We start from the raw sequence: 25519 nt of genomic DNA on the forward strand, positions 1-25519 counted from the left end.
ATCAGCACTAATCTACCAATCATGATACAACCACACAACCAATCATTCCACTTACTGAAACAAAGCCACCACCCCATCCCCTCCCACCAAGACTTACAGAAAGACAGCAGCTCCGTTCCCATTTTAAGCCCACAGCTTGAAGATGGCAGGTGTGATCCTGCCGAAACGTTGCAAAGACAATCTCAACCTTACACGGGAAAAGACCCGAATACAACAAAACCAGCATACCTACACCCGTGAAAATCTACGAAAAGATATATATATATATATATATATATATATATATATATATATATATATATATATATATATATATATATATATATATATATATATATATATATATATATATATATATATATATATATATATATATATATATATATATATATATATATATATATATATATATATATATATATTCCTTTAAAAAGAGTAAATTTTAAGACAAATACTAAAAACAGGAATGTAGAATTTAAGATTCCCTCCTCTCATTTTGGGAAGTTTATAAAGTTAAAGGAAAGCTGTTGCTTTTGTTTTGTGTTTGTGCACTGGGCAGCTTATAATTCTACATGATAAAACAATGTTAGTAAAAAAAAAAAGGGGGGGGATATCTCCTGAAATAAGGAGATTAATAATCTCTGAATAGTAGCTAACATGACTGGAAGAATCTTCAAGCATTCCATCTATGCAAATGGGAAGCTATTCACCATTGATTGGTAGCTGCTCACATTGCTTCAGGATAAAGCAATGTTGATCCAGTGGACAAGATGCAATGAATCAGACCTATTATATAAAGCTCATTATTTAAACAATCTCCTGCTCATATCATGAAAGCAAAATATAAAGTCAAATTGGTAGTCTTATTTCTGCCTCCTTATGGGATCTTCAAACATTACATTAAAATGATTGAGGCAAGGGACCCACATGCTTTTAACAGTGTAAAGTTATTAGGATTTTTTTGTTGCCTATTTCTTTGTTGGTTTGCCAAATTTTCTCAGAACAATATGCTATTAGACCTAAATCCTTGGGCAGTTCAGCCACAAGAGATCATGTTCTTGGTATAGTTAATATCAGCATAAAAAACAATTAAACCTGCCAAGATCCACCAGCAAACTTCAGAATTTTGCTTCCACAACATATCTAATGAGAATGCAATTTTGCTATTTAATTTGAAATAATGCGTTTATATGTTGCTCAGAGAGGGAAACAAAATCTGTTTGAGCTGCAATCAGATCTGTACATTCTTCTGGGATTGGAATGGAAGAGGAAAGAAAATACAGCAGGATTATAAATACCATGTCTGATATTATGTTCAAAAAGTTCAAGAAATGGTTAATTATGCACTGTAAATGTGTCAGTGCCAGAAAAAAACAGAACCTGTCTCATAAATCCTGTTATTATCTTTGGCTCATCTAAATCACATGTACTTATTTTAAAGTGCTAATGGGTGACTAACAACTATAACATTGCCCTGGCATGGACTTGCTTGAATAGCAATGTGGACATAGCATATCTGCGAGGCAAGTATACAGGAATGCCGTGTAATGTTACTGTTAAATATTTTCTTTCATTTGAGAATTCATGATTGAGACATAATTCCTTACACCAATGATTTTAAAAGAAGGAGAGTGAGCCAGCTTCTTCTCTTTTTCCCAGGGTCTATGCATTCTGGTTTGTCTTTTAGCTTCAACAAACTAAATACCTAGTCTAGGTATAAGCAGCTACAGTGTGTATACTCCAGATATTTCAAATTAAAATTCTGATGGGATCCTTCCATTCCCCACCATCCAGTGAGAGCTGAAGAAGGTTCTTGAATGAGAAGGAAAACATCTTCAAAGAAAACAAGGAAGTCCAGTTGCCTCCTGGAAAAGCTCTTTTGGGATATCATGACCTGGATGACTGAAAATCTCCATAGACATTTCTCAGTAGGAGGGTATTACAGTATATAAAGTGTAACAATGATAAATTTAGATTGCAAAATTAATACTGGAGAGTGTAGTTTATGCTAAAAGGGATATGTTTGAAAAGGATAAGAAAATGTGTAATTCTGAAGAATGGCAATTATGTGTTGACTATCCACTTAAATTATATGGTAAAATGAAACCACCCCAAAATAGAAAAAAAAACAAAATTAAAGTTAGCCCAAGTTAATTTAATTTCACCGAAGTGATAGACAACCATGACAAGCAAAACAGTAATAAATCCAAATCTATGACTTAGAAGTCAAATTAATTATACAAAACATCATTCTAAACATTATTTTTTGAAGATCTTTCATAATTGCTTCTCTGTTTCCACTTTTCTACTTTACGCATCACCCAGATGAATTTCAAACCATACAGTAAGCTCCCTGGACCTTTTTGCTCAAATGCATCTACTTTTATATCCTTCTCTGCATTTTGCAAACTTTACTGCAATACTTTCTTCAAAAATATTGGGATAGTTCTCCAGCATTCTAATTTGGGCACCAAATACACTTTTCTTAAATGCTACCTATGCTTTTTGATGAGTGAACATAGCCAGACTAAAGAAACTGGCATGCTTTGAAATGCCTTTCAAATCAAACAGAGGCCCTTCTCATGAACATTCGTTTTGACTACAGCAATGCACTCTACATAAGGCTGCCCTTGAAGACCATCTGGATATTTCAGCTGGTTCAAAATGTGGCAATAGTTATGGACATGCCACAAAATATCTCTGTAACACTTCTGTTTTGCAACCTGCAAAAGTTACCAGAAGGTTTGTCAGCACAATCAAAATGCCTACACTACAGCTTACAACAGTTTGTTTAGTGATCATTCGAAGTTACAACAGCATTGAAAAATGTGCCTTATGACCATTTATCAAAGTTATGACCTATGTAGCATCCCCATGATCATGTGATCAAAATTCAGATGCTTGGCAACTGGTTCATAGTTATGAGTGTTGCTGTGTCTCAGGGCCATGTGATCACCTTTTGCAACCTTCTGACAAGCAAAATCAATGGGGAAGCCATATTCATTTAACCACCTGGCTACTAACTGATCAACTGCAACGATGCACTTAACAACTGGAACAAGATAGGTTGTAAAATGGGGCAAAACGCACTTAACAAATCTCTCACTTAACAACAGAATATCGGGGTCATAAGTTGAGGACTACCTGTACTACTTATAAAGCTCTACATGACATAGAGCCTAATTGTTTCTAACCATTCGGACAGAAAGGAATGCTGCAGGTCCCATCTATTAAACAATGGCATTTGATGAGCGCCAAGACACATGCCTTCTCTGTTATGGTCCCTCCATTTGGAATACCATCTCCAAGATATTTGAATGAGCCCAAACTAGCTTTCCCTTAGAGAAGCCTTGAATGGGGGCTCTTTCCCTAGGCTAAGTTATGCAGGCTCCCTTCCTGGAGGGTACCGTCTCTGTTCCACAGGATGCAGTCTCCCTTCCTGGAGGGTACCGTCTCTGTTCCACAGGATGACATTTTCTTTCTTTTTAAAAAAATTGTCTGAAGTTGTATTTCTTTGATTTCACATTTGTATGCCACCCAGACTGTTGAAAAGTACAGGTAGTCCTTAACTTATAACTACAATTAAGCCCAAAATATCCATTGCTAATCAAGACAGTTGCCAAGTCAGTTTTACCCCATTTTGCAACCTTTCCTGCCAGTTAAGTGAATCACTGCAGTTACTGTAAGTTAGTAATGCGATTAAGTGAATCTAGCTTCCCTATTGACATTGCTTGTCAGAAAGCTGCAAAAGGTGATCATAGGACATTAGGACACTGCAGCAATCATAAATACATGCCAGTTACCAAGCATCCAAATTCTGATCATGTGACTGTGGGGATGCTGCAATGATCACAAGTGTGAAAAACCAGTCCTAAGTCACTTTTTTCAGTGTTGTAACTTTGAACGGCCATTGAACAACTGGTTGTAAGGCAAGAACTACCTGTATGGAAATATGAATTATAAACAACAAACACAGAAGACAGAGAAGATATGAAGAGCTTTCATAAAGTAGGGTGATGCTTAAACCACTGTCTGCAGCAGTTCAAAGTCAATTGCAATTTGAAGTGCGGATTCAGTGAACTATACCATGTATAGCTCATTAATTGCAAGTCATCCTCTTGAGGTTAAGCACAGCTTATTCTGTCTGCATTGCTCTCATCTGTCTCTAGAAAATCTGAGGGCTGGAATGGTGCAGAGAATTTGCTTTCTAACCCAAAAGCAAAGGAGGAGGCAATGCTCACAAATATATACTCTTCCTGAAGCAGAGGTGGGGTGGAAATAATTCTCCTTCCTGGAAGTTTCTGACCAGCTGGTTACTTGCAATATCCTGTGGCAAGTTGCTGCAACAATAGTGCGTCCTATGCTGAATATACAGATTTCTCTTTGCAGAGATCAGATTAAACTGACCTTTCACACACATGTATGAAATGTATATTCTCCTAGGTTTGGATACAGAAGACCACAGTTCCATTTTTTGGTAGTCTTCATTCTTATGATATAGGGATTTGCTGTTTTGTTTTTCATGGCATGCCAAGAAATCTAATCTTTTATAAATTAACAGAGGAAACTAGCAGAAGGAAAGCTTCATGTTCTGATGATAACGACACAGCTGAGATACAATTAGAACCATAGTAAGAAGATCCACATCATTAGTTCCATAATACAAACTGTTCAAATATACTTCCAACATTTAATTAGTGTTCAAAGTAATGGAATAAAATCTTATTTATTGTTTTTACAGGAAATAATTGAACTCTACAAGCCAATTCTCAGATTTGAAAAATCAAAGTTGGCATGTGTGGGGGGCAGGGGGAGAGTGAAGGGGTGTGTGGCACAGGGCCCCCCACGCAAGTCCCCCCACTGTCCGTTTTTGCTCCCAGGAGGCTGCAGGGAGGGCTACTAGGCCCAAAAATTTCATTCCTTTCACAAATGGATCATCCAGGTGCTAATTAATGCCTGGCAAATTTTGCTATGAGTAGTGGTGGAATGGAAAACAGGCTGCTGAGATGATGACCTTTCTCCCTTAGATTTTGTATGGATAGCAATAGCGTGTCCTTTAGAATAGAATGATAAAGGTAATATTTTATAATGCTATTGAAGTTGTTTTTCTACTATTCTATGAAAGTGCAATGCATTTTTCATGACTACAAACAGTTGGGATATGTTTAAATAAAGTTTAAATAAAATAGTTCATTTGTCACACTAATTTGGAAGTAGCTATGGATTCTTCCTTAATTTGCATAGTCTTATGTTAATTCCATTCATTAAAGAAATCTGTTTTGCTTCTAAGAAGAGCCAATGAAACAGACTGTAATATCCTAAACTTGTAAGGATTATCTCTTTAAGGCTCTTTACCTAGTGGCATATGTAGACTTGTATGGGTTATTAATTTAATATATATATATATATATATATATATATATATATATATATATATATATATATATATATATATATATATATATATATATATATATATATATATATATATATATATATATATATATATATATATATATATATATATATATTTATGGTGCTGTAAGCATGGTCATAAATGCAATGGTCCTTCAGAGTCTCTTTTAGGAAATAATGTCTTCATCCAAGAAAGTTTGCTAAGATGTTAGGGCTAATTTATACGAAATAAATAAGGAAGCAATAATAGCCAATTAAGTAGCCCATGATGCTGTTTAAATGTTGAATCAACAGGATCTGGAGCGGAAGTCAGAAGTCTTTCAGTTTCACAGTTCCACCCTGTTTTAGTGTTTATTTAAATATAAAACAGAAAAAAACATGGGACAAGAAAAAATATTACTTCAGACAAGATGATGCAATAAGGTACAGCAAAATTGATATAATTGTATGCAAAATCTATGTGAATATGCATGTTTAAAAGACTGTTTATAGGGGAGGTGAAAGCTGTTAGTAGATATTAGGTTAATTTGCAGTACATTATTAGATAACCACAGCATGCCTTCCCCTTTAACTTAGAATGATGAAGAATTATCCTAGTTCCATCTCTAAGGGACAATAGCTCAATGGAAGGATACATACAGAAGGAACCAGATTTTATCTTAAGCAACTTTATCTAGAGCTAGAACCCATAGTTCAGTCTTGAAGAAACACTATTTTAAATGTATGGGGTTCAATTGTATATTAAAAAATAACGATTATTCTTGGCTACAGAAAACATGTTAAACCCTCATAATGAACTAACCATTATTCTTAAGTTAAAAATAGTTGTCATTTGAGATAACAGCTTGCAAGTCAGCATGGCTTTCTTACTAATTTTTTAGAGCTGCTTATCAATACTTGTTTCCCAAATAGCTCTAAACTTGCTCTCAAAAACTGCAAATTAATCAGTACCAGACAGACAGCACTTGTAAATGAATGCTAATTTTCCTATTGGGCATGGCATCTGCTTCAGTTGGACTGTTGACTTCTTTGGAATGACATTGATCAAGATTAGTAGCTTGGGTCTAGTTCCTGTTTACAGTGCAGATTAATCAAGACTTAATCAATTAATCAAGCTTTGAAACAGGACCCTTTAAATAAGTGATATGTAATTCAAGCCCCTGAGGGATGTGTATGCATTATCCTACTAGATTTGGTCGGTTTAGGATTTCAAATTGGCGCTCAAGCATTGGTTTAGGAATTTAGGGAGGAAAGCAACAGAGGGATTCACCAGTGCTGATTGGCTGATTGACAAGGAGGCACAAGAGGCCGGGAGATATATCAAGGTACTGAGAAGATGAAAGTTTTTATTTGCCACATACAGGTAGTCCTTGACTTATGACATTAATGGAGCCTTCCTTCATATCGGAAGTCAAGGACCACATTAAATGAAGCACCTAATGACCTCAATGTCCCTACATTCCGCAATGCATTCATGAAACAAATGCACGGGTCGTTAGGTAGAGCATGGGGTGACTCAGGGATGGGAGAAACCGAGGGCGGCCTAGTGCAGGCATAGGCACTCCCAAGGAGCCTCCCCCACCCTCTAAGATATCCCATGGTCTGCCTCCTGCTCCTTGGTTTCCCCAAAGCCCTATGGGCTTTCTCCCCATTTACATTTTAACAAGCTCAGGAAGTCAGGGTAGAAATGGCCACCCCCTTGCTGGGCCAGGTGGCATAATCAAGAAGAAATCTCTTTTGCTTCCATTACAATCCTTTTCTCTCCAGCCAGCATAAACTACTACTATTTCTTCTTAGCTTCTTAGCATAAAACCAGTGCCAGTGGAGCCAAGAAGAAATCGTAGTAGTTTATGCTGGCTGGAGAGAAAAGGATTGCAATGGAAGCAAAAGAGATCGGATTTCTTATTCTTGATTGTGTGTGTGGTCCGGTGAGGGTTAAGCCTTCTCTAGGCTGAGTTCCTGAGCTTGTCAAAAAGTAAGTAAGCAAATGGTGACAGGAAAGTGGGGGTGGGGAGGAATGCATAGAATCCAATATATTGGCAAAAGAGGCCAACATACTGGGTTCTGGGGGGTCTCTGAGGACCTGGCCAAGTAAGATGGGAGGGAAATAGGTGAATGGGTGTGCTGCAGCATTTCTGCAGTTGGTTGTAATTACCATCGAGGGAAGGGACTGCAAAATTTGTAACTTTGAAATGAATTTGTATTTAGCATTTCAGGTGTGCAATGTAATTTTGAACATTCATTGAATGTACTGTTGTACCTCAAGGATTACCTGTAATTGTAAGTGGTCTTTCATAGCCCTCCAGTGCACTTTGCTCCCTGACAAAGTGATCTCTCTTTTACCAAGGAATATTTATTAATAGCACTGTCATTTTACATGATAAGAACAAAGAATTGAAAGGCATTCCTGAAGGATATTAAAAATGTTCCTTTCTCAAGTACATGGCAAGATGAATAAATATGCAGTCATCTCCTCTACCCATTATTGAAGAAATGACAGCTGAGACACTTTGGCAAACCTTAACCAACTTGTTGCTTAAAAATGTGTTTTGTGTGTCTGACTCACAAATAGTTCAGTGCTAGTTGGAGCTTGAAGGTCACGCTACAAGCTCCAGGCTCTGATGAAACAGAAAGGTGGCAACCTAATGATTTACTCTGAAGAGTGGCTCAGATTTAATGAAGAATTACACCCAACAACTTCATTCCTCAATGCTTATATTCTTCTGAGAAGCTATAAACATGGAGAAATGATTAAACCTCTAAATGCATTCACTTTTAAATAGGAGACAAAGCAGATTATGCAGAAGGGAAAAACACCAGACTACCAGAATGCATTGCATCTTCTTACACAATACTTTCAGGTACTCAACCCCTGGACAGTGAAAAGGCCAGAAAACATGGGCCAAAAACATCCCATGCTATTCTTTCCTGCCCCTTCATTTGAAAGTTTATTAGGGACTTACTGAGCTTGAATGAATCAGTCTCTTCAAACTACCCATCTACAATAGGGGTGGGGAACTATGGCCCTTTTGACTTGTGGACTTCAACTGCCATGTGGACTTGTGGACAACATGTCCCCACCTCTTGATTTACAACATTTTAGACATAAGCACAACATTTTGTGTTTGTGTTTCCCCAAAAATAAGATCCAGTCTTATTTTCTTCTTGGCCCTAAAATAAGCACCAGGCCTTATTTTCGGGGAATGTCTTACCCACTTACCTTAGGACGACCGCAGCCACACCACCCATGCCCCAACACCTTTCATGCTGCTCCCTGGCTTCTTCTACAGATGCTTGCAGCTGGTCATGGCCAGACACCATATGGCTAGTTGCGCTGGTGCCGCTGCTCACAGGAGGCTGTGTGGTGTATTGTGCCATTGTGCACAAGTGGAGGTACTGGTGCAATGAGCATTGTAGTGTCCTGCCACATGTGCCAGCACAAGGCTTGTGGGTTCTTGACGCCATGGGCCATGTAGTGTCCAGCTGCGAGCAACTGCAGAAGTCAGGCAGCAGTGCAACAGGTGTCGAGATGTAGGAGGCCTGGCTGTAGTGGTCATAAGGTAAGCGGGTGCAGGGAATGTGGGGCATCCCTAGATTGATATTTTTACACCTGCACCTTGCCTCACCTCATACAACCAGATGGTGGGTGGGGCTTAACTAGGGGCTAAGGCTTATATTAGGCACAGGTGTGAAAATTGGGCTAGGGCTTGTTTGCAGGGTGGGTCTTTTTTTTTGTGAAACACAATGTCCATACGTATGCATGCATACATGCATTCATATATATAAAAGGGGAATTTACTATTTTTTCTTTTTTTCCAGCACCCAGCCGAGGTGGATTCTATGTTAAATTTATTTGGTATTTTGATCTATTTTTTTTCTTTTGTACACCATTTTTGGGTCTTTTTTGTTGGATGTGTGTTTTTGATTTGCTTGTTTTTCTGTTTTCTGATAAAACAAAATAAATATGCTTATACTGAAAAAAAATAAAAGCAAAAAGGCTTGGAGGTAAGATAGGAGGAAAGAAGTTTGTAGTTTTTAGCTCGTAACAGTTTCTAACAAATACTAGGGGGTTTATTGCTAGAAAGTATAATGCAGGCCTGTCAAACTGGAGGCCCGCGTACTGGATATATCATGTGCAGGCCACGCCCAACCGATCTCGTCAAAGGCAAAATTTACCACGATACGTCACAATCTGGCCCACAACATGATTGAGTTTGACACCCCTGGTATAGTACAAGGTTCCTATAGTGCAGGGGTGTCCAAACTTGGGAACTTTAAGACTTGTGGACTTCAACTCCCAGAATTCCCCAGAAAAAGAACCACTATAGCAGGGGTGTCCAAACTTGGGAACTTTAAGACTTGTGGACTTCAACTCCCAGAATTCCCCAGCCAGCTTCTGGGAGTTGAAGTCCACAAGTCTTAAAGTTCCCAAGTTTGGACACCCCTGCTATAGTGGTTCTTTTTCTTGGCCAGCAGTTGAACTACAACAGTGTTTATCCACCTTGGCAACTTTCAGATGTGTACATGCTGGCTGAGGAATTCTGGGAGTTGAAGTCCACACATCTTAGAGCTGCCAAGATTAAAAAACATTATAGCAAGGGAGAAATGTTAATGTAAACATGATGACAGCATGATACACGATAAATATTCACAAGGAGATAGAAGAAGGGACTAAATCCCATAGTCATTGGTTGGCTGCCATTATGTCAACTTTTAACTCTTTTTTTCTCTGAAATTTAGCTTGGCTAATTATTCTTATGAGCATTGGTTTAATAATGTATCTTTTTAAAGTAAAAGCATTTTCAGTCTTTGGGTGAAGATTTTACAATGAAGTATTTTCATTTGGAATTCTTGCTGAAAAAAATCACCACCTCAAAAACCTGACCCTCCTCAAAAGAAACAAATTAAGAAGAAAACTGAAACCCTGGATCCCTTCAAAGTCCCACAGAATGATACAGTGTATGGCTCTTTCTGGCACTGTTTACAAAACAGATACCTTTTACTATTTTTATTGATATACTATAACATAACAAAATCTCATTTTTCAACTTAAAATCAGTTGTACATTGCCTATCCCGAGCACTGCATATGTGGCTGCTTTGTGTACCTTTTCAATGATATGTATCCAAATCAATACCATCAGAAATTGATCATCATTTAATCTTAGTGATACTTTTATCTAATACATAACATTAGATCTATCTTAGTTGTTTCATTCTAAGTTGACGGTTTTCTGAGACCAAAAGGAAAAATACAAAATACATATTCCTAACTGTGACAGAGGTGAATAATTAGTATTTAAGAAAATTGTTATCAATAATATTGACTGCTGGTGGATTCAGACACCGACTTTATACATTAAAGTATAATTTAATACGCTCCAAATTGAAGCGGTATTTTGTGGTGTGAAAAGTGACTGCTAAGAAAGCACCATAAGAACAAAATTGAAGAATAAGTATTGTATCCTTCTTTCAAATAATTCCAAATAACTCTATTATAAAATAAAATTATTGGAGACATCTAGTAGGAACCTTTGACACAGCTCTTCATGTGCAAAAAGAAGTCTTTGTTATGAGGTGCTGAGATGCAAATACAAAATTGGGGGTTCCTATTAGAAGATTGTTTTTTTAATATAAATAATTTATAAGTTTTCCGAAGGAGACTAGATACAAAAACAATCTGAAAAATTATTAAAGCCATATCTTGCTTTTAATACAAAACAAATAGTAATGTTCAAGGAGATCTTCCTATTTTGACTGTTGGATGAAAACAGGTAAAGATGTCTTTTTTGTATGAAATGTATTTCCCTTTTCCAATCAAAGTTCAGTAAAAGTATAGGTGAGGTCCATAGGACATTCATCATCCATCTTCAGTCAGTATTGATCATGGCATCTGCTCAATAAAATCTAAATGATCCGGGATTGGAAGGCCTGTTATTATTGTCAAACATTTATTCCAGACTGTGAATGTTGGGCACACAGGCTGTGAAAATGTAATATCAAAAGTGTAAAGATGTAGAGAATTCAAGGCATCATAAAAGGCCAAAGAACCATTGTCATAGTCTAGCAAAATGCCAACACGGCGAAGATGAGGTGCAGGGTCTATTGGAATTTCTTTGCTGTTATGTCTCACCACCCATGTATTGTTGCAGCGACAAAGAACCCAAGAAGCAGAATTCTTTCCAATCCATTCATGTTTTGGTACAGACTTATAAGAAACACCAATGGCATACCTACAAAAACAAAATTAAGAAAATATATAATTCATGCCATATATTTGCTGTATTTCTGAAGCCGTATGTCCTTTAAAAGTATCTTTTGCAGTTCAAAAAAGGTATATATTTCATTAATGGTCTTCCTTATACAGTGAGAGGCAATTCATGCAAATCTTATTGTCCCAAATTTCTCTGCTATAAAAAAAGCCATGTTATGCAATTGTAACAGTCAAAATGAAGACGGCTTAGCGTATACTGGTTAAAACAACTGTTCTGAACTATTAGGGATAAAGATAAAGGTTTCCCCTATCCAGTCGTATATGACTCTAGAGGGCAGTGCTCATCTCCGTTTCTTAGTCAAGGGAGCTAGCATTATCTGAAGACACTTCTGTATTCATGTGACCAGCATGGCTTTATGTAGAGGTGCACAGAATGCTGTTACCTTCCCATCGAAGTGGTACCTATTTATCTACTCGCATTTGTATGCCTTCAAACTGCTAGATTGGCAGGAACTGGGGCAAGTAACAGGAACTCACTCCATTGTGTGGTGTTTGGGTTTCAAGCCCGGGGTTGTCAGCTTTCCAATTGACAAGCTCAGCATCTTTACCTGTTCAGCCTTCATACCCCCCTATTCTGAACTATTAGTTAAAAAAATTACTAGTAGAATATCTATTCTCTAATTTATTTCTTCATTCTTCAACGTTCTGATATGGAATAGAATGGATTTATAAAAGGCTATGAATTCCAATCTGGAAATGTCTCTGCCTAGAAGCTATGATTCCAGATTCTAGAAACATTGTAAACCGGTCTCATCCAGTCTGATTTAAGCTGTTAATATAATCTGAACTGCCGCCGCCTTTGTAATAAACTTCTTTGTACTACTGCAGAAACCAACAACAAAAACCCCAGATTAAAGCTGCGTTATAATATTTTGTCAGTTTCTTTGCATCAGTTAAAGGGAACAAATCTGAAATGTTATTAATCATTTAGGGAAAGAAAGTATGCGTTCTTGCATGGGTTGACCCACCTACCATGTACTTCCACTGATAACCACCTCCCAGTAATGACGTCCACTGTCAATATACACATTGCCAGCTACCCCATAGCTGCCTTGGCTGGTAAAACGTTCAGGGGTGTGGCTCTTCTTAGAAGAGGTTTCATCTCGCTCCACAGTCAAGTTATCGTGAGACACTTTTAGCTTTCTATGAGCAGATTTGGGATCCAGTTTGAATGGCTGACCTAGAATATGGATAAGACAGGAGTTTTAAAATAAAGCTGTTTCAGCATGCATGAAAAAGGTATTTAATTTCTGTTGATGAAGTCCCTAATATGCTGTTTGATTATTTTCCCATCAGTCCCTTCCCACCTCCAAATTATTTTAATTTATTCAATGGTCCTGCTATGTTTTGCCGTTGCCTTGTTTTCTCAGCAATTGCTATTTCGACCTTTGTAAGTTTAAATGTTGAATGTGCTTAGATATAGATATATAAAAATAAATAAAAGTTAGCATGGAATGGAAACTTTTCAAAAACAAAAGTAAATAGTACTCCTTTTGTATCCTTCCCTAAATTGTTCATGGTGCTTCAGAGTTCAGGTGCTTCCACAGATATTAATAGTACGTTGTCAGGCTGAAAGATTTTAGCAAACACCTGCTGAATGTAATAACAATTGTACAGGAAAACACTAAAATGGGAGGGAGTACACTGTACTTTCAAGTGCCTAACTGAGTCAGATCAAGATGAGACAAAAAGTGAATGCATTTAGATTAGATGTAAAACTACTCACTATTTGTCTTCAGCTTTCCAGGTTCACTGTTGCGGCTGCCAGCCTGATTAATGGCCTTAACAACAAAGATGTACTTGGTGCCACTCTGCAGGCCATGCACTGTGTAATGGTTTTGTTTGATATTTGGAACAATCATCCAGCTGTCGGCTGAATTACACAGACCTGCATTTCAAATCAAAATCATTAATTGTCTTATGAAGCATGCATTCATTACACCTGAAACAAGGTGGAGAAGCTGAAGCTCTTCAAGAATTCAAAGAAGCAGTAGTCCTTTGCTTCTTTGAATGGTTAAGCATCTGGCCAATCAACAGTAAGTTTTCCACTGATTTTGAGATGAGATCCACACTCCATCTCAAGAATAAAAAAAACCCTGAAATAAAAGAACCAATCTGAATTGGGGGCATCCACATGCAATGTACTTTTCTAATGAGATGACAACTAGGCTGGAATTTATATCAGTTATATAAAAGGCTTCTTATAAGATATAAGTGAAGGAGGGAGGGAGGATGGACTATGGGGTGGACCTAAAAAAAAAGTTAGTCCTACCATCTGTTTTTCAGTTAACTAAAACTCTTATGGGAAAGTTAACAACTTCCAAATTCCCTGCAACAGTATAATACAAGGATATTGCAGAGTTTCCATTTCTTTTGTAAGGTATTACCATCTATAGGATATTGGTCTGTGAAACTGTGATCACAATGAGATAAGACAACATTTGGAATTGATCAATCTAGTTTGATCATAAAAATGAATTCATGTTTCTGATTTTAAAAAGAAACGCATTAAAGCAAGGATAGTAAATTATCACGTATGGTACAGTCTAAATTTTAAGTAGTCTCTAAGTACAAATCAAAGATAAGTACACTGGTTGTAATGAGATATATTAGGTAGAATTCTGAGAACCTGAGAAGTCAGTCTGGAAATAATCCTTTATTTTTTTCCCAAAATTTTCTTATTGATAAAGTTCCAAAAATAAGTTGGTAGGTGGGAGAAAATCATTGGCAAATCCTTGTAATATTTAATGATATAATATGCAATATTTAATCATAAAAAACATCAGTGTAAGTGTCAATTAGTAATACTAATGCATTTTAATTATTTAAAATACAATACACACACACATATAATATATATGTATATATGTATATAGATAGATAATCTTTAAGAACACACAGTTGTTAAGCTCTTTATTAAGTTTATGATTCTTTTCTTTCCTAGGTGGTTGAAAATAAAAATATCATTTTTTTCTCTATATGTATTTATTTAATTTGAATTTGTCATGTTGTTTAATTATATACATTTATATATAAATGTTTTCTTAACATTTTAACTTACAGTTGGTAATGTTCTACTAGTGGGGATCAGAAAGGTGGGACTTGGTTCATACATTGGTTATGTTGACTTGTGATTAATGCCTCTGTTATTACCCTAGTCATTGTTTCTGTGTGTGTTGTGGGCTGGTGGTTTCCTGTTTTTTTAGTCTTTTATATTTTCTTTTAATGCTGTTAGCTATCCAGAGTCATGAATGAGATGAATGGCCATATACACTGAAATAAAGAATAATAAAACTGTCTATATTGTAGCAAAATATCCGGAAGATGATCCACTATAAACAAATGTGTATCTGGCCAACAGACTAATTGGAGTTTGATGGATGCCCTCAAGTTTTCTGCAGAATTCATGCACATATTCATGTTTAGAAGCATATTAATTATTAATCAAATAATATTAAGCATTAATGAAATGAGCTCTGATTAAAGATTATAGTACAATTAACCATAGAATTTTCCATTCCTAATTGGTGGGGAGGCAGAGCTCAATATGTAGATTGGATTCTTTCCCTTTCCTTACATAGTCCAAAGGAAATGGTTGTGTTAGTGTATAATTGTAGCATCCCATTTTGGCTATAATTTCTTGGTAATGAATTCATCAATCCATGTAATTAGATTTTTGAAGAGTCACTGGCACAAATATGTAATAGGTTGGCTATATATGATGTGTTTGCATTAAGTAAGCATAATGGTAATATGAGTACAGGAAAATCACTGTGACTGAATGAGCTTTAAATCTGTGCTTAATTAGGGAGACAGAGTAGCAATTCAAATACAACTGCCAGATGAATTCAGAGACACTAGAAAGCTTTCTACCAAGATTCCATGTTTCAGTACTTTTAACAAATTGTAAAATCTTGTTTTCTTAAATGTATTTCAGGCTCTTATAGCCAGATGAGCATATAGTTCCAAAGGGAGAATTATCTGAATTTATCTATAAATATCTATAAATATATCTATAAAGAATCAATCACGCTCTTAAAGAAAAAAAACACTTTTACTAAAAACAGACCTAATACATCCAAGTAATCAATACATCCAATTAAACAAACTCCCTTTCAAATGTGTTATTCTGTTATAGATATGACACTGACATAACAAGGGAGAAAATCCACACTGGAAGACTTTTAGAGGGAAGTTTATAAAGAATTGGATAATAAATGGAAAGGAAAGGAATGTTACTAGTTGTGTTCATTCAGGGACGTGCGGTCAGGGGAGGCAGGGCCTCACCTCTCTTCATGAAATAATAGTATATAATATAATATAATATAATATAATATAATATAATATAATATTATATATATATATATATATATATATATATATATATATATATATATATATATATATATATATATATATATATATATATATATATATATATATATATAAAATATTATATACATCCGTCCGTCCGCGCCCGGGAGCTGCGGAGGCAGAAATGTTGTCAGCGCTTCCGGATGACGAAGGCACGCTCAAGCCTTGCCCGAGGGAGCTGGGGATCGGGCTTTGGGTTGGTGGGAAACCTTGAAGGAGTGGGGGGGGGAAGGGACTGGCGCGGTGGAGGAAGCAATGCTACGCGGATCAGTGCACTCCGCGGTCCCCTTAATGTTCACTCAGGAAGGCGGAGAATGGGACCACGTGTGCTGGAGGCTGAGGCTGGCTCAGCCTCCTGCACACATGGTCCCATTCCCCGCCTTCCTGATGACGTCACCAGCCTCCCCAGCCATAACCCTCACCGCACGTCACTGTGTTCATTATACAAAGTCATTACACATTACACAAAGGACTAGGGTGATAGCAGTGTACCAATATCAAAGGAGTTGCCACAAAACACATGAAGGCAGGACAAGAAGCAATGGATGAAAATTAATACATTCATCATTTTTAAGAAAAATTAATATTTTAAATTACTAATTGACCTATGGATAATGAATATTGAACTAATATGAGAATTTGGATGAAAAGTAAGAAGCAAATTCTAGGACACTTGAACAGTCTAAATTGTAGATGTGGTCAGGTGTTAACCATAACATTGTTTCTAAAGAATAAATATGTAATCATTGCATATCAAATAACAGCTATTATTTCTCTACTAATGCATTGGCACACATTCATGAGCTTTTCAATTTCTTTTGCAATGATCATGACCCTCAATTTATGACCAAATATTCACTTTCAACTTCTTGCTTACCTAATACCATGCCAAATACTAAATGTCAAAACAAGTAAAGAATATTGTGCACAGATACTAAAAAGAAAAGTTTACAAAACTGTAGGGGTAGTCCTGTACAGGTAAACACAATTGAGCCCAAAATTTCTGCTGCTAAGTGAGACATTTGTTAAGTGTGTTTTGCTCCATTGTATGACTTTTTATGACAGTTGTTAAGTGAATCATTGCGTTTGTTAACTTAGTAACATGGTTATTAAGTGAATCTGGATTCCCCGTTGACTTTGCTTATCAGAAGATCTCAAAAGCTGATCACCTGATCACAGGATACTGCAACCGTCATAAATATGAACCAGTTGCCAAGTTGTCAACTGTCAACTGTACATACTTAATTTTATTGTATCTGATATATTTTGTATGAACTGTACACCGCCCCGAGTCCCTTTCGGGAGAGGGGGCGGTCTAGAAGCATTAAATTAAATTAAATTAAATTAAATCTGAATTTTGATCATGCTGCAAAGGTCATAAGAGTGAAAAACGACATGTCACAGTTTTCTGTGCTGTTATAACTTTGAACAGTCACCAAATGAGCTGTTGTAAGTTGAGAACTACCTATATTTAAAACTGTATAAAATGTACACATTACTTCAGTTAACAACCTCACTGATAGTTTTTTTAATTATAATATACAGTATAGCTACTCAGTATTGTCTGGATGGACAAGCCAGATATAAACACAATTAATCATAATTAGTTCATTAAAATGTTATTTTTATTTCTGTAAGCTATAATAGAAAACAGCAGAGCAAGCATCATTAGAACAAGTTAGTCTGATTCTCGAAACAATTCAGTATGAAAATATTCTACTTAAAAGTATCTAACATTATGTCCCCCAGGTGTTTTAAAGCATCATTTGCACAGTCATTTAGGAATGACGTCCAAAACCTTAAGAGATCACTGTTGCCTGCCCAAAAAAGAAAGGGGAGTTGGCACCAAATGTTCACACACTAATGCAACTATACACAACAGAAACTACTTGTCACACCATGCTTTGCACATTTTACATTGTGATAAGATGATATGTAAAATAACCAGCCTATTTCAATCACATCATTCAATAAATATTTGCCACCCTCACAGTCAATTAAGGCAAAATATTTCATGCTGATTCATTATGAAACTTTACTTCATTAAGACTGGAAAAACATCCTCAGCTCTTTTCCCCACAATAGAAGCTTTGTTTAAAGTCTCTCTTCAGAGTTTTGCAGCTGATGTATTGTCTTCACCACACAGTGTGCTTTCTATCAGCATAATGCGAGACAGAAAGTGGGTCAAACAGAGTGAAGCACAGTTTACTAGCGATTAGCTTTTCCTGCCTGCTAGCAATTAATCTAAGAAAGTTGAATACTTTCACAGCCTTTTCACTTTATTGTCTTGCTCTAATTGCTATTTAGGACTCTCAACTTTACATCCAGGCTTGCTACAAAATACGCATTTCCAAGAACTATATCATCAGCTTGTGTGTTCCTGTTTTTGCCCACTTCCATTGGACATTGTCATATAGCTGTTGTAGCTTAAGTGATATCTAGAAGATTCAGGAAACATTCAAGTTTCAATGTTAAGTGTTAGGAAACATGTTTCATCGTTATTTAATATGAAATTAATCACTAGTCTTTATTATTAAACCATTCAATAAGAATTTGAGGTGACCAGGTTAATACAATCCTTTTCCATCAGCAAATAATGTGCTTGTTATATATTCGGAAATATACTGATTTGAAATATAGCAGGCCATACATTGAAAGTTAGGTTAGGTTAAAACTTGATGGTTAACTCAGGGGGTGGGTTGCTGCCAACATTACTGCTGGTTTGGTGCGCTCTGTGCACATTTGCACAAAAATAGGTCTGCGCATGCGCAAAACATTAAAAAAAGAAAAAAAAAGATTTGTGCAAAGAAAATTGTTCTGCGCATGCGCAGAACTGATAATCAAGATGGCGCCGCCATATGAGAACTGGTTTGGAGGCGTGGCAGGCCTGGGTCGCTGCTGGTTCCTGCAACTCAGGCCACCAAACTACTACCTGTTCGGCCGAACCAGAAGGAACCCATCTGTGGCTTAACCTAAACCAAACCAGGGTAAATAAAAAATATTTAAAAATTGTATTTTAAAAACAGTTTAATGCTAACCATTAAATGCTAAGCAATGTGAAAGACGATGGGGTTAAGCTTGGGATAGATTTCTGCTTAGCTACTGAATACTAATTCCATTTTTCCTGGAAACATGGAAGTTGTCTATTCATAGGTAAAGCTACCTCCAGAAATGCCAGCAAGGAGATAACATCAAGACCAAACATGGTTGCTGCTATTGCAGACACAAGAATTCCTTGAAAGCTAAATCTTAACTTCACTAATCAGAAATCCTCCTATCACGTTGGGAACAGTTGATTTAGATTAATATTAAGTAAACTAGATTCTGGATCTAGAATCCCCTTCATAATGTTTCAACAGAATGCACTTGGTTAATAAGCGAAGAGCCAATCTAATCATTTCTCAAATATAAGAAAAGTATTCTTAATTTACAAAGAACATATATTTCAGCATTGATGTTACTTAGTATCATACACCACTATAATACACAGATTTTTTAAAAATATCCTTTCAAATTGAATGATATAAACAGAAATAAAACAAGAAAAGAATACTAAAAAAAAAAACTTCAGTCACAGTTCTAATAACTCCTACGATAACACATTCAAGATATACATTTTGGAATTAAGAGATGCAAGAAAAAAGTTGTTGCGTCTCTTTATTCTATCTATAGTTGGAAGAACAAAACAAAAGTGACAAAAATATCTACATCAGGAAGTAGACATGCACCATTTAAAAAAAATCTATGAAGTATCACTTAAGAAATTTGATATTAATCAAGAATTTGAATCAGATTTCTCTAATTATTTTTATTTACTGACAATGATTCATGACAAAATAAATAAGACTTCATGGAAAGACATTTATTATGAACAAAAGATCAAACTGAATCAACTTCTGTTGCTAAATTTATCTGATGTATTAATACACTGATAGAAATATTTTCACAATCCTGTGTACATTGACAGCAATGTATAGCAACTTGATGTGACTGCATAAATACTTCAGCTTACTTTTCAAAAATTTGAATTTATGATACTATCTTTTTGAATATGTTCCAGAAAAGCCAATCATTCTGCTGATCATTTAAGTTAAGAAAAATGAAGAACTGAACCAAGTTTTATGATTTTTGCAAAATGAAAGTGAATAAGTAGCTATAAAACATTCCCTTTGCACACACAATTGCTTCACAAATGTAATGAAAATGATACATAACTTCTTCACAACTCTGTTGTCCTGTTTTTGCTGCCTCTTTCTTATTTTTCTATGAATTGTAATGTGATATACCAATTTCTTGCACTATTATGCCTATAGTGAAAAGTTGTGGGCCTTCAGAAGTTTGGGATTCCTTTTTGCATTCCTTGTAGTAAAATTAGGGGAAGTAGGGCAATTTCTCTCTCTTTTAAAATCAAATTAACATGACACCAGCTGTAATGAACTCATACCATGTCTCTTGCAAAATAACTATTATAATAAATTTGTATATCAATTATACTGTTAAAGGCTGTTTAATTATAATTTTATCTTGTTAAAAGCATCGAGCTGCACTGATGGTGCAGTGGTTAGAATGTAGTACTGCAGGCTACTTCTACTGACTGCCGGCTGCCTGCAATTTGGCAGATCGACTCTCACCAGACTCAAGGTTGACTCAGCCTTCCATCTTTCTGAGGTGGGTAAAATGAGGACCCAGATTGTTGGGGGAATATGCTGACTCTGTAAACCACTTAGATAGGGTTGTAAAAGCATTTTGAAGCAGTACATAAGTCTAAGTGCTATTGCTATTATACCTTCAGCCTCTGTGTTGTGCTTCCATTTAAATCACTTTTTGTGAAAATTCTTTAAGCTCCTTATAAATCTCTTAGATAATAGAATGTTTTCTTGCTCAAATTCAATGCTTCATTTTTACATTCTAAAAATGAGATTCCTTATATTCTAAATGAGAATGTAAAGTACATTTCTCTATCTTTATTTTGCTTATTGTTTTATGTATTGGAAAATGATTTAGTGGAAGTCAAAATTAAACTGGATGAAAAATGCTTTGTACTTACTAACTACATTAGCTTGTCCAGTGAAGATAGTATATTGTAGCTCATAGGAGACCACACTGAATTCATCATCTGAAGTCCAGTGAACTGTGATTGTGTCATAAGAAGCTGTGCAAAGCTCTTCTCTAATTGTTGGTGGATTTGGAGCTGAAAAAGGTTTAAATGAGTGGTTACAGTTCTCAGATATACAGTTGTCAGACCCATTTATCACAAAAATATGAAAACAAGAAAAAACATGTTGGATATCATTGCATGAACTTATGAAAGTATATTACCAAAAAGATCCTTTATATAATTCATCAACACAGAGACAAAAATGTTTATAGCATGGAATTTCCATGCAGAATGGATCGTGTTGCTCATGTCAGACTGCTATTACTTTTACCTACGGTATACTGATATGGTAACAGTTTGAGAAGAATACTCATATTGAATGCCTTCAGCTTGTGCAATAAAACACAAATTTATTTTGGACTGTGAGAAAATACCACAATGATGTTAGTTAATGCTGGCTGAATAGTGAGATTCCAGATTTCAGAACTATTTTCTCATGAGGTCAAAACAGACTGCAGAATATGATGCAATCCCAGATTGATTTTTATAAATCCTATTAAATCAAAATATCTTCTAAGCATCTCTGTTGTATGAACCTATATGAACATAGCTAAACTGATATTATATACAAATCTGGAAACTGGGAAGGATTGTGTGGTTGCATCCCATCTACACATTTTCAAAAAACAGTATTGCAAGATTATTCATTATGCTATTCATTATTCATTATGCTGTTTTCCCTAAATCACAATAACCTCTCTTTTAACCAACGAATGTTATCACATGCATTCTTCTCTATGTTAAAATAGGTAAACACGTTTCTACATATATTTCAATTCTTACCAGTCAGATAATCAAGGCATTCAAGAAGTTTCTTTTCTCTGGTAAAATCCAGTGCAAATGTATCAAAAGTGTCATTAAGATTAATTTCAGGAATTAAAACTTGGGAAGATGCTGTTGCCATGGCAACCCTACAAGATAAAAAACATGGGTTTAGTTCTGAAAATTATTTTACATGGTGAGGATACATAAGGCAAATACTTTTAAAATAAATTAACATGTATTTAATGTAATTTTCATATCCCTGATCAGCAACATGTCAACTAGAATGTAGAAAGCTACCTAATACCATGAAGTACTGCCTGTTTGTTTGTAGCTGCTGGGAATTAAATTTGTGATCTTTATAATGGAATCCATGAACAATGTTACTTTACCATAAATACACATTTTCAGTATCTTTTGCTAATTTGACATTCATGAAATGAGTTATGATAAAAAGCTTCAAATGCTCCCAAGGAAAAGAATTGTCATCTAAAATCTGAAATCTCAAAATTGAACTTCATTACAACTGATTGTATTTCAGTTAATTAATGAACTAACTTCATTGATGAGTCAATATTTTGTTACTTAAGCAGATAAACAGAAAAGATCACAGGCAGGCAAAAAACAACAACCCACTGACAATGGACATGATTTCCAACTTTCTGCTGGCCTTCCCATTGGCTGGACTTGTGGGCAGCTGGCAGGGAGTGTCAAAAATCATGATCACATGATTGTAGGAATGTTGCAACTGCCACAATTTTGCAAATAAAACATTGGAAATTTCAAATCCACAGGACTAATGAGTCCTGGATTTTTACACATTCTTCGGGTTAGCAGGTTTTGATTCAAAAAGTCATTGTATAATGTACTGCCTGGGCTACCATTTGAGGGTACAAATGGACAAATAGATAAACATAATAAGAGTTTTAATAGCATAAAAATATGGAAAAAATGCAAGAAAAGGTGAATGGGTCCCTGTGGATTTTACTTCACTAGTTGCTGCCAACTATAGGGATTGGTGTTCATCTCCGTTTCAAGGCCATTGAGCGGGCGCTGTCCAAAGACATTTGTGTGGTCATGTGGCCAGCATGACGATACAGAGTGTTGTTACCTTCCCACTGAAGTGGTACCTATTTATCTACTTGCATTAGCTTGCTTTCAAACTGCTAGGTTGACAGGAGGTAGGGTGAGGATGGGAGTTCACCCCATTGCATGGAACTTGAATCTGAAACCTGGGTGTCTGGCTTTCCAGCTGACAAGTCCAGGATCTTAACTGTTGAGCCACACTGCTGCCATAATATGCAATTATATGGAAGTATTCTAACATTTTTCTAGAATGATGTCTCTTAATCTGTCTTTGACATTTTGCCTCTGTATACCAGTTGTTGGATATGTTGATGTTTTATACCTGCATTATATACTCCTTTAAATGTCTGTTTTTTTGAGCATCACAAAGATTTGATTTCTCATTGAAACACCTGATTGTCATTATTATAAAGAAAATGGTTAGTTAGCCAGGTTAACTAATTCTCAAGACTCAGTTTATGGCATTACCTTTCAGTTATATTTTTAGCCGACTGCAAAAAGCGTGCATGATCATTCTCCTTCAAAGATTGCTCAGCCTGTGAGATGAGAGAGGTGGAGCGTTCAATGCACTGCTTGCAATTGGCTATCTGCTGGGCCAGTTTTCTCAGTCTCCCAACCTGGAGCAAAAAAATAATAATTGTTACTTCTTTGGACACAAAAATGGACTTTAACATTTGACAATAGCTCAAGACCATAGCCATAACTCAAACTGAATACCAAAGGAAACAGCTCAATTGCTTTACTCTTCTATTTCAATAGGAGCCTAAGTTCTAAGAAAGTATTTATTATTATCCAGAGTGGGGTAATCCAAAATAACCACAACTCCTTGCCTTTATTTTTCTTTTTTATTATAAGAAATCTCAATTGCCATTAGGCTGTGATTGCCAAAGTGCTTTAATTCTTGACCTCAGAACAAAAGGAATAATTTGACAATAAAATAAATCTTTATCCTTGGAAATGTCTTTTCCTGGAGGATTTTCCCCCCAGCTAAGTATGGTATATTAACAAAAGTGCAACAGTACTGCATAAACAGTGTGGTACAAATGGTACGTTTTAATTCCAATTCACTCCCAATATTCATTACACTGCAATGCTAAACATATTTATTTAACAGTAAATTCAATTGAACTAGTAGATTATTTTCATTGCAACTATGTTTCAGAAGAAGCTACTGAGGCAGTATTGAATAACATCTGAAATGGAAAAATAACAGAACCTAAAGACCAGCTCAATCTTTTCTAGTGCTCTCTTTCTTTAGCAACCCGACAAGAATCCACATTTTATTACATTCAAGACTGCAATTCTCCCAACAATAAAAATAACTTTCTTGTTATATCCTGCTTGGGAGATTTCCATTGAGACTCTGGGAATGGAATGACATATTAAATAAACCCTGTGTCTAATCCATTGCAGCTATTCTCATACTTACAACAGAAATTGAGACCAGAATTCCCAGTGCTAAGCAAGGCAGTTGATAAGTGAGACATTTTCACTTTTATGATCTTTTTGTTACAACTGTTAAATCAGGGGTGTCCAAACTTGGCAACTTTAAGACTTGTGGACTTCAACTCCCAGAATTCCCCATCCTGGGGAATTCTGGGAGTTGAAGTCCACAAGTCTTAAAGTTGCCAAGTTTGGACACCCCTGTGTTAAATGAATCACTGCAGTTAAGTAGAATTGTGTGGTTGTAAAGTGAACCTGACTTAACAGATTCACTTGACATTGAATCTGTTGAGTTCACTTATCGGAAGCCAGCTGGGAAGGTTGCAAATGAAAATCATACGGCTACAATCGTCATAAATGCATTCAGTTGCAAATCTGAACTTGGGTCACATGACTGCGGGGATGGTTTTAAGGGTGAAGACTGGTTGGAAATCATTTTTCCCATGCCATTAAACTGAATTGTCACTAAAGAAATGATTATAAGTCCAGAACTACCTCTATTTATTTTCAACTCAAGCATCCTATATTGCTAACAAAAACAAGATCTATTTTCTGAATCATGTAGATTGAATCTTTGACATTCCTCACTAAAGAAACAAAAGAACTCCTGAAATTACCTGCAACTTGGTAAGGCTTGAGACTTTGGAAAAAGAGTCTATAAATCTAGCATATGGATACCAGGCCATCGAAATAGAATACACTTCCAGGCAGCCTGGAAGTGCCTTTTATTGACATTAGGCTGAGAAAGTGGACAACTTGTATAAAATATTAATTCCAAGATATACCATTTCTACTGCTTAACTGCATACTCATATCGCTAAAGCAGCTGGTAGAAACACCTGCTTAATTTGCTGGAAAAATGCAAGACACATTGTCCTTATTTGGAAATGACTGTCATGACTACTAACTGCTGTACATACCTTGTTTGGGAATGAATGTCTTGGGCTTGTTAAACTATTCTCCCCCCCCACCGCCCCCAAAAGCATAAAGTACAGTAATGAGCACATC

General features: G+C 36.0%; 1 protein-coding gene across 5 annotated transcripts in view; it reads right to left on the reverse strand.

Moving 5' to 3' along the window:
- Window positions 1-10381: 10381 nt before the first annotated feature.
- MID1 (midline 1) overlaps window positions 10382-25519 on the reverse strand; it is a 222804-nt gene continuing 207666 nt past the window's right edge. For all 5 annotated transcript variants that reach the window (XM_081946827.1, XM_081946829.1, XM_081946830.1 and 2 more), the window contains 6 exons: window positions 23537-23685; window positions 22004-22131; window positions 21110-21253; window positions 13415-13576; window positions 12661-12868; window positions 10382-11647 (listed from right to left, as the gene is read on the reverse strand). In XM_081946827.1, the coding sequence (XP_081802953.1) occupies window positions 11299-11647; window positions 12661-12868; window positions 13415-13576; window positions 21110-21253; window positions 22004-22131; window positions 23537-23685 (1140 nt within the window). In that variant the 3' untranslated portion in view covers window positions 10382-11298. The remainder of the gene's footprint in view (window positions 11648-12660; window positions 12869-13414; window positions 13577-21109; window positions 21254-22003; window positions 22132-23536; window positions 23686-25519) is intronic.

This window comes from Natrix helvetica (genome assembly GCF_964273705.1).
Source record: "Natrix helvetica genome assembly, chromosome: 3".
Classification (NCBI taxonomy): Eukaryota; Metazoa; Chordata; class Lepidosauria; order Squamata; family Natricidae; genus Natrix; species Natrix helvetica.